Raw genomic sequence first — 8,909 nt, 5'->3', positions numbered from 1 at the left:
CTTGATAGTTTTCATATATGTTTCCTAGAAAGAATTTCTCTCTATACTTCTCTAATCAGTATAAAAAGCTCTTTCTCTATCTCACTTTTAATATCAAAAATTTCTGCAATAAAAAAATCATTGTATTAACATAATACTCTTCTTCTTTCTTTACAAGTCATGGCAAAATTAGTTTGTTCGTGTTTATTCATCTCCATGCTTGTTCTCTCTGGTATGAATTCCTACGGATTGTATTTCATTTAAAAATGAACTATACACGATCAAAATATCAGTTCTTGAAATCGATGCGTCTAAATCTTTTAAGCAAAATTTGTTTACAAATAAAAAAATGGAGAAAAATAAATTATTCAGTTGAGTAGATTTACAAAGATTACTTTACATCTGTCAGACTTATATTTAAGAACTTTAGGTTTAGATACTTTTCAACTAATCATTTTTAAATCATATATGCTCGTTCGTTTATATAATAATGTACTCTAGTTCTTATTTGTTGTTAAAAAGTGTACTTAAAATACATTTATAAGCTCTTTTAACATTTTGTTTGTTTTAAGCCTTTTTGGCTTTGCCAAGTGCAGATGGAGCAGAAATAAAAGTGTGTAATGTGATCTTGAAGCTAAGCAAGCCATGCAGTTTTCAAGAATGCCAACCACTTTGTATTCAGAAGTACAAGGGGACTGGCGTTTGTCTCGGAGATAACATTAAGCACTCTAAATGCAATTGTGAATATAATTGCTAAGCTTAATTATATTTAATATGATGTTAAACTAGATACAAATTTTTTATTATCACATGAATAAAAATCTCTTTTTTATATATAAACCATGCGGTAAAACACTAAACATGCATTTTTCTAACCAGATCCATATATGCAAATCACGCAAATCACGGTCGAATAAAATATGTCCAATCTCAGTGATAATCAGTGCTAACAAAACCTGGCACGAGCGGTATTTGTGTCATAATCAAAACAAAATAAATAACCTCAGATCTTTGAGTCCGACCAAACTCAAGTATATAAAGCTATAATATTACTCCAATTTTACCTTCTTTGAGATTTTATTCTCCTCTACATTGTCTTTCCTCGATTCTTTTCATTTGTTAGAGCTCCTATTCTTACATTCGTTAATGTTTTGGGTAAGTAAAATAACATTTTATTGTTGATTTAATTTGTAATGTTACATATATAATTAAGTAAAATGATCTAATAATTGACAGTTATACATAGATAATTATTTTACTTAATTTTTATTGAAACTTATACAGCTCAATTATTAGAGCAGCTCCATTGGTAATAAAAGTTGAATGCATGTCAACCTAAAGGAGACCACAATAAAGAGAATACATAGATAATCAAGTAAAATGATGAAGCCAATAAAAGCTATGGTTGTGTCTTGTGGAAGTGGTTGCCATCGTGTGATAGACGTTTGGGCAATATTTTTTACATAAATCTGTTTATAGTTATTTTTATTCACATCTTCTAATATAAAATATTTGATTTGAAAACTGTGTATTATAGTTGATTCAGTTTTAATTTGATCAGTACATTGTGATATTATAATCTTTGCTGATAGAAAAGCTATTTAATAAAGAATATAATTTCAATGAAATGATGTGGTATATTATTTATCTGCATTACTAATTTATGAAAATATCTAAAAGATAACAAGGCTGGTAAAATATATGTTTTAATTGTTTGTAGTTATTAAAATAATTTTCTGTTTCTTGTTTCTCGAATCCAGTACATTATCCAGTCAAGATTTTTGAAAAGTAATTCTCCAAAGATTAGTGGATTTTATAACTTTTTGTTTCTACTGTATTAGTCATGTACATAAATTATTTAGATTCTTTTCACATTGACTTTCTACAATTTATAGTATTCAACACTTTATCTTTCATTTTTAAAACTTTACATCATCTTTTTTCTTCCACCTAATAATTCACATACATTCAACTTATATTCATCATAGTGGTTTTATTTACTTAAATTTGACACTGCACTTTCCTTACAAGAAAATTATTTATTCTTTATTAAAATTAAATAAATTAATCTCTATTTACAGAGAATAAATATAATAAAATTTCATGTGATAAAAATTATACAATCTACAATAATATAACTATTTTAAATGACTAGCGTGATATAAATATTTTTAAAGTTAAAATATGAGTGTGGCGTCAGTGATATACGCTTCATCCTTATTTAAATATTTACAGCATCAAATAATCCACATCATCAAATTTAATTATTTCAACATTTTCATTATTACCATTCAACTGTTAAATTTTTTTATTCAACTGTTAAATCTTTTTATTCAACTACTCCATTATAAATGGCCTTGACTCTTGATAGTTTTCATATATGTTTCCTAGAAATAATTTCTTTCTATGCTTCTCTAATCAGTATAAAAAGCTCTTTCTCTATCCCATTTTCAATATCAAAAATTTCTGCAATAAAAAAATCATTGTATTAACATAATACTCTTCTTCTTTCTTTACAAGTCATGGCAAAACTAGTTTGTTCGTGTGTGTTCATCTCCATGCTTGTTCTCTCTGGTATGAATTCGTACGGATTGTATTTCATTGAAAAGTGAACTATACACGATCAAAATATCAGTTCTTGAAATCGATGCGTCTAAATCTTTTAAGCAAAATTTGTTTACAAATAAAAAAATGAAGAAAAATAAATTATTCAGTAGAGTAGATTTACAAAGATCACTTTACATCTGTCAGACATATATTTAAGAACTTTAGGTTTAAATACTTTTCAACTAATCATTTTTAAATCATATATGCTCGTTCGTTTATATAATAATGTACTCTAGTTCTTTATTTGTTGTTAAAAAGTGTACTTAAAATACATTTATAAGCTCTTTTAACATTTTGTTTGTTTTTAGCCTTTTTGGCTTTGCCAAGTGCAGATGGAGCAGAAATAAAAGTGTGTAATGTGGTCTTGAAGCTAAGCAAGCCATGCAGTTTTCAAGAATGCCAACCACTTTGTATTCAGAAGTACAAGGGGACTGGCGTTTGTCTCGGAGATAACATTAAGCACTCTAAATGCAATTGTGAATATAATTGCTAAGCTTAATTATATATAATATGATGTTAAACTAGTCACAAAATATTTATTATCACATGAATAAAATATTTTTATATAAAACCGTGTGGTAAAATACTAAACATGCATTTTGCTAATCAGATCTGAATATACAAATCACAGTTGAATAAAATACGTCCAATTTCGCTACAAAACATGGTGCGACTACGAGCGGCACATGTGTCATAATCAATACAAAATAAATAAGCTTGGATCTTTGAGTCCGACCAAACTCAAGTCGATACTGCTAATGTTTCTCCAGTTTTACCTTCTTTGAAATTATATTCTCCTCCAAATTGTCTTTCCTCATCTGTTAAGCTACTTTGTATCTAATCATCAAGTTGATTAGTAAAAGGAAACTGGTTAGTTCTTGAACATGGAAGGTCTCTTGATGTAGCTAAAACTCTTGTGTTTGTTTGCTGTATGTGATTCTGTGCTTAGAATACACAAAACTTACTTCTGAAAGAGGTCCTTAGATATTTGATTATGTAATGTCAGGATTGAAAGGACAAGACCTTGATAGCTATTTCTGCTTTAGTGACATGTTTAATGTGTTAGATTGGTTCGAATAGTTGATCTCGATCTTTAGCTGATCATAAAAATTGTGTCTTTCTGTTGTGACAAAAACTTATATGCTTTAGCTGAGTCTCGATGGCGTGTCCTTATAGCATCTGTTATTAACTCACTTCCACCAATAACCAAAGCTTAAGGCACTTTGTGCCTTCTTGCTACAACACCTCTCAACTTGGCTTGGTTTCTCTTATCCACATAGCTTTGATTCCTCAACTTGTATTCAAGCATTTCCAAGTAAAGTCTTCCACAAAAACTGTGAGATAACAAACTAAGTCTCACATTGGAAAATTAGACAAATGTCTAATATATAAAGAGATATCCAACTCTAATAGTACGAGGTATTTTGGGATGTAAACCAAAAGTAAATCCATGCGGGCTTGCTATTAAAGCCCAAAGTGGACAATATTGTACTAATCGGATAATATAGAATTGTACATGGGTTTGACAATCCCAACAATTGGCATCAGAGTGGTTGACAAGAAATCTGTAAGAAAACCTAAATACCATTCGAGAGATGAATGGTGGTATATCCTATGACTTAGGAATGAGAGATGTGTGCGAGGCAGAGATCAAGTCAAAAGATCCTGGAAGTCAGTTGTGGGACACGAGATGAATGTGATCCTTAGTTTGAAGTGGAAAATGTGAGATAAAGTCCCACATTGGAGAGTTAGACAAAGAGTGTCTAATATATAAAGAGATATCCAACTCTAATAGTACGAGGCATTTTGGGATGGCCTTTTAGGATGGAAGCCAAAAGTAAATCCATGCGGGCTTGCCATTAAAGCCCAAAATGGACAATATCGTACTAATCGAATAATATAGAGGTGGACATAGTTTTGACAATCCCAACAAAAACTGTTTTAATTTGTTATATTAAGTTTCTGGTTCATGTATTGCAATCAGTTTTAATTTGAATGGTATATCGTGATACTATTTTCTTATAGAAAAGTTATTTAAACCAGAATATAATTTCAGTGAAATGATGATATCATTTATTTTAAAAATGCAAGTACATAAATAAAAAGTACTCCCTCCGTTTCTAAAAGATACATTTTGTGTTTTCAATACATTGATTAATGACAAATTGTACATTTCAAAAATATAATGTATTTATTAAAATATTATTGGTAAAAAATTATGGAGAATGGTTCATTAAAAAAACAATGCATTGGTAACTACAATTTTATGTTTTCGTAATAAGTGTGAAAAACTTAAAACATACTCCCTCCGTTTCATAAAGATCCACATTCTATGAAAAAATTTTGTTTCAAAAAGATACATTTTAAAAAAATTAATGTATTATTTAATAAAAAATTGTTAACTTCAAAAGAATTAATAGTATTTATTGGATTTCTATTGGTTAAAATTTGGGAAAAAATATTATTCACAAAAAAATTCTAGGATATGCATCTTTTGAAATAGAGAGAGTAAATTTTTTAGAAAGGAGTATGAAATAGTGAAAGGAAGTGAATGGAGTTTTTTTATTTATGAAATTCACATAAAGTAAAATATCTAAAGCTGACAAGGCTGATAAAATATAGGCTTTGGTTACTTGTGACTAATAAAATACTTCTCCGTTTCTGTTTTTTTTCTTCAAAAAAGTCATTTTATTATTCAATTAACATTTTGATAAAAAAAGTTCTCCAAAATTTAGTACTAGATTTTATAACTATGTATGATTTTTACTGTATCGGTTATGTACATAAATTATCTTGGTTCTCTTCACATTATAGTTTTCATATATGTTTCCTATAAACAGTTTCTCTCAAATCAATATAAAACGTTCTCTCGCTATCCCATTTTCAATATCATTTCTACAATCAAATAATCATTGTATTAACATAATCATCTTCTATTTTTTTCAAATTATATTATGGCAAAACTAGTTTGTGCGTATCTGTTCATCTCCATGATAGTTCTTCTCTCCGGTAAGGTTTCGCATGGCTTGTATTTCAGTGAACTATGCAAACTAGTTAATTCATCAAATATTAATTCATGAAATCAGCAAACATCAAATATTAATTCATGAAATCATGCATCTAGATCGTTTAAGCAAAGTTTGTATTACAAATAAAAACTGATAAAAAAACAAAGTAGTCAGTTGATTAGCTTTACAAAGATCACTTGACATCTATTATCAGACATAATATTTAGAATTCTAGGTTTAGATACTTTTCAACTAATCATTTTTACATAATATATGCTCGTTCGTTCGTTTGTATTCTAATATTCGCTTACGTTCTTTAATTTATTGTTAAAGAAGTATACTCAAATTACATTTGTAAGCTCTTTTAACATGTTTGTTTGTTTCTAGTCTTTTTGGCTTTGCCAACTGCAGATGGAGCACATATAAGAAAGTACTGTACTGTCGTGGAGAAGCTGAGCAAGCCATGCAATTTTCAAGAATGCCAACCACTTTGTATTCAGAAATACAGGGGGACTGGCGTTTGTCTCGGAGATAATAACTCTAATTGCAAATGCGAATATAATTGCTAAGCTTAATTATGAATAGTTTGATGTTAAAATATAGAGAAAAACTTTTTGTCACATGAATAATTCTCTTTTTAAAAAAAATATAAAACAGTGTGGTAAAATACCAAACATGTATTTTTTCACAAACCAGATCCGAATATGTAAATCCTGGTTAAATTAAATAAGTTCAATCGCAGTAGTAATCAGTGCTAATCAAGGAAAGCCTCATCGGCAAATCATTAATTTGTAGTTAAACTACCACGTGGCTACATATGATTGGATAGGTTACGCAGTTGCCGAACAAGTGATTCAAAATCAGGATCGTTCTTGATAAACTTCTTCTTTCTTCTTCCTCTCTGCTTTTTGAATTACCGGATCTCGAAATCGAACTCAAAAAGCTCGGATATTGAAAGCCGACGACGGAATGTCTCCCATGGCGAGTGAGCTCTCTGTTTCGACCTTAGTTTTCTCTGTTTTTGCTATATGTGATTTTTGCTTAGAACACACATAATTTACTTGAGTTCTGAAAGGGTCGTTAGATGTTGCTGATGATGTAGTAGTTTCAGGAAGGAAAAGAACAAGACTTTACGGGCTATTTCAACTCTAATGACTGCATATTTAGTGCTTTAAGATGGTTCTGTTGTAACGATGCTTAGCTGAGTCTCGATGGTGTGTCCTTTCCTTGTAGCATTATTTGGTTGCAGATATTATAACTCAATTCCACCAAAAACCAAAGAGCTTATGGTACTTTCTGCCTCCATGCTACATCACTCTCTCAACTGGGCTTAGTTTCTCCTATTCACATTGCCTTGATCCCTCAATTTGTATTCAAGCATTTCGGTATACGTGTTTTGATGATGTATTACTATGTTCCCTATTATTAATAATATGCAGAACATAACATTCTCTTCTGGTTATAACATCCTCCTCTCTAAAAAAATGATTAAGCAGAGCAAGATATGGAGTTCAACTCGAGAAAAGACCATTTGAGAGGCAGACCGCGGACTTTTTGTGGATGATGATGATCTTTGGATCCTTCACTCTATTGGTATGTAACTCCTAAGAGACCTCAAAGCTGAGATAATCAGAAGCTCAGCGAAAAGATATAACAATCTTAAGGTACTGAAAGTGTTTCTTTCCGTGAGCTTATTCAAGAACTTGTTCTCTAGTATATTATAATGTTTTAGCAGGTAGCTTTGTGTGTGTTTGAGCAGTACAGTTCTTGAATACAATGTTATATTCAAATGCTTAGTGCCTTATAAATGATCTCTACAAGAAACTTGGTATTCAAGCAACATTTTAACGTAACTGAATTTTCAATGATTAATTGTCAATATCTAGTGAACCAGATGAAATTCATGACACAACACAAGACATTGGTCGGAATTAGATATGTTTTGTTAATTGTTGGATTTAAAAAATAAAAATGAAAACTAAATGATTAAGAGTAGTCATTTATTCCCGCGGAAATTTCGTTGGTGATCGTTATAATGATGAAGCTATAACAAAGGCGAGACGTGGGCAAAGACTAATTGAAATTATATTTTTGAAACGTACGGCTATGAATTAGTCTATATGAACAGACGGTTGAGAATCATTCTTTGCCGCATTATTTTCCGCTTCCCCTATTTATCTAGAGGACGACGTCCCCCACGCTGCTCATAACATATAACGTAGAGAAAGAAAAAGAAGAAGAAGATACGAAAAGATGTCGTGGCAAACTTACGTTGATGAGCATTTGATGTGTGATGTTGGTGATGGTCAGGGTCATCACCTAACCGCTGCAGCAATCGTTGGTCATGACGGTAGCGTTTGGGCTCAGAGCGCCAACTTCCCTCAGGTATATACAGATTTTAATAGTGCCATTGCGTATGGAGATTCCCTTTTAATGTATATCATACATAGATCCATTGTCTTGTTACATTCGAATTCGATCGATCTCTATCTTGTTCTTGTGTGTATAAGCGCATACACTTCTTGTGTATTATTTTAGATAATGCCATATATCTTTTTGGCCCGATTGAAATATTCCTTACTATCTTTATGATACTGCATGTTGATGATAGTTCAAGGCACAAGAGTTCACTGGTATAATGAAGGATTTTGATGAACCGGGTCACTTAGCGCCCACAGGGTTATTTCTAGCAGGAGCCAAGTACATGGTGATCCAAGGCGAGCCTGGCGCTGTTATCCGTGGAAAGAAGGTAATGTAAACTCATCGATTAACTTTGAAATCTTACATGTTATCCATATTTATGTGTGGTGTGTGTGTGTGCAAGATCAAATAACATTATATTTTTGGTTGGTTTGATTCGATAGGGAGCGGGAGGCATAACCATAAAGAAAACAGGACAGTCATGTGTGTTTGGGATCTATGAAGAACCCGTGACACCAGGACAGTGCAACATGGTCGTCGAGAGGCTGGGTGATTACCTCCTCGAACAAGATCTCTAAGCCACCACCTCATCAAACTAATATATAGGATTTGGTTTTTGGTTTCTGGATTCTCTCTAAGAAGCTGAAGCCTTAATCAATGTCTGATTCTTAAAAAATGGTTTTCTTGGTTTCATACATTTCATTTTGTTTTTTTTTTTCTTGCTAAACATATTTAATTAATTTTCTATTGCTTTTTAACCAATTGCATTTTTCTTTCTATTGCATCCAAACTCGGTGATGATATGTAGTTGAACATCTTTAAAACATAAAAAAAATTATCACACTGCCAGTTTTGATATTGTTTAAATTTTTGTATAAATTTTGACATGTTTCA

General features: G+C 31.1%; 4 protein-coding genes across 4 annotated transcripts; all 4 read left to right on the top strand.

Moving 5' to 3' along the window:
* Window positions 1-159: 159 nt before the first annotated feature.
* Window positions 160-736, top strand: LOC108853575 (putative defensin-like protein 162). The gene is made up of 2 exons (XM_018626983.1): window positions 160-211; window positions 552-736. The coding sequence occupies exons 1-2, from the start codon at window positions 160-162 to the stop codon at window positions 734-736; spliced, it is 237 nt and encodes a 78-aa protein (XP_018482485.1).
* Window positions 737-2,452: 1,716 nt separating this feature from the next.
* LOC108853510 (putative defensin-like protein 162) lies at window positions 2,453-3,154 on the top strand. The gene is made up of 2 exons (XM_018626924.2): window positions 2,453-2,553; window positions 2,895-3,154. The coding sequence occupies exons 1-2, from the start codon at window positions 2,502-2,504 to the stop codon at window positions 3,077-3,079; spliced, it is 237 nt and encodes a 78-aa protein (XP_018482426.1). The 5' UTR covers window positions 2,453-2,501; the 3' UTR covers window positions 3,080-3,154.
* A 2,386-nt stretch (window positions 3,155-5,540) lies between these two features.
* On the top strand, window positions 5,541-6,163 carry LOC108853580 (putative defensin-like protein 162). The gene is made up of 2 exons (XM_018626986.1): window positions 5,541-5,595; window positions 5,982-6,163. Exons 1-2 carry the CDS (start codon window positions 5,541-5,543, stop codon window positions 6,161-6,163), a joined length of 237 nt encoding a protein of 78 aa, XP_018482488.1.
* Window positions 6,164-7,847: 1,684 nt separating this feature from the next.
* Window positions 7,848-8,593, top strand: LOC108852661 (profilin-4). The gene is made up of 3 exons (XM_018626156.2): window positions 7,848-7,979; window positions 8,206-8,343; window positions 8,459-8,593. Exons 1-3 carry the CDS (start codon window positions 7,848-7,850, stop codon window positions 8,591-8,593), a joined length of 405 nt encoding a protein of 134 aa, XP_018481658.1.
* Window positions 8,594-8,909: the final 316 nt, after the last annotated feature.

This window comes from Raphanus sativus, unplaced genomic scaffold (assembly GCF_000801105.2).
Source record: "Raphanus sativus cultivar WK10039 unplaced genomic scaffold, ASM80110v3 Scaffold3757, whole genome shotgun sequence".
Lineage (NCBI taxonomy): Eukaryota > Viridiplantae > Streptophyta > Magnoliopsida > Brassicales > Brassicaceae > Raphanus > Raphanus sativus.
Note: the sequence above shows the minus strand (reverse complement) of the source record. Positions and strands in the feature narration are given on the sequence as shown.

What these genes read in the sequence shown, in the direction of transcription:
- LOC108852661 (XM_018626156.2), top strand. Translation starts at nt 7,848, where the DNA reads ATGTCGTGGCAAACTTACGTTGATGAGCATTTGATGTGTGATGTTGGT. An exon ending in AGAGCGCCAACTTCCCTCAG is followed by an intron (nt 7,980 to 8,205) that starts GTATATACAGAT and finishes TGTTGATGATAG; the next exon opens with TTCAAGGCACAAGAGTTCAC. An exon ending in CTGTTATCCGTGGAAAGAAG is followed by an intron (nt 8,344 to 8,458) that starts GTAATGTAAACT and finishes TTGATTCGATAG; the next exon opens with GGAGCGGGAGGCATAACCAT.
- LOC108853580 (XM_018626986.1), top strand. Translation starts at nt 5,541, where the DNA reads ATGGCAAAACTAGTTTGTGCGTATCTGTTCATCTCCATGATAGTTCTT. An exon ending in CATGATAGTTCTTCTCTCCG is followed by an intron (nt 5,596 to 5,981) that starts GTAAGGTTTCGC and finishes GTTTGTTTCTAG; the next exon opens with TCTTTTTGGCTTTGCCAACT.
- LOC108853575 (XM_018626983.1), top strand. Translation starts at nt 160, where the DNA reads ATGGCAAAATTAGTTTGTTCGTGTTTATTCATCTCCATGCTTGTTCTC. An exon ending in CTCCATGCTTGTTCTCTCTG is followed by an intron (nt 212 to 551) that starts GTATGAATTCCT and finishes GTTTGTTTTAAG; the next exon opens with CCTTTTTGGCTTTGCCAAGT.
- LOC108853510 (XM_018626924.2), top strand. Translation starts at nt 2,502, where the DNA reads ATGGCAAAACTAGTTTGTTCGTGTGTGTTCATCTCCATGCTTGTTCTC. An exon ending in CTCCATGCTTGTTCTCTCTG is followed by an intron (nt 2,554 to 2,894) that starts GTATGAATTCGT and finishes GTTTGTTTTTAG; the next exon opens with CCTTTTTGGCTTTGCCAAGT.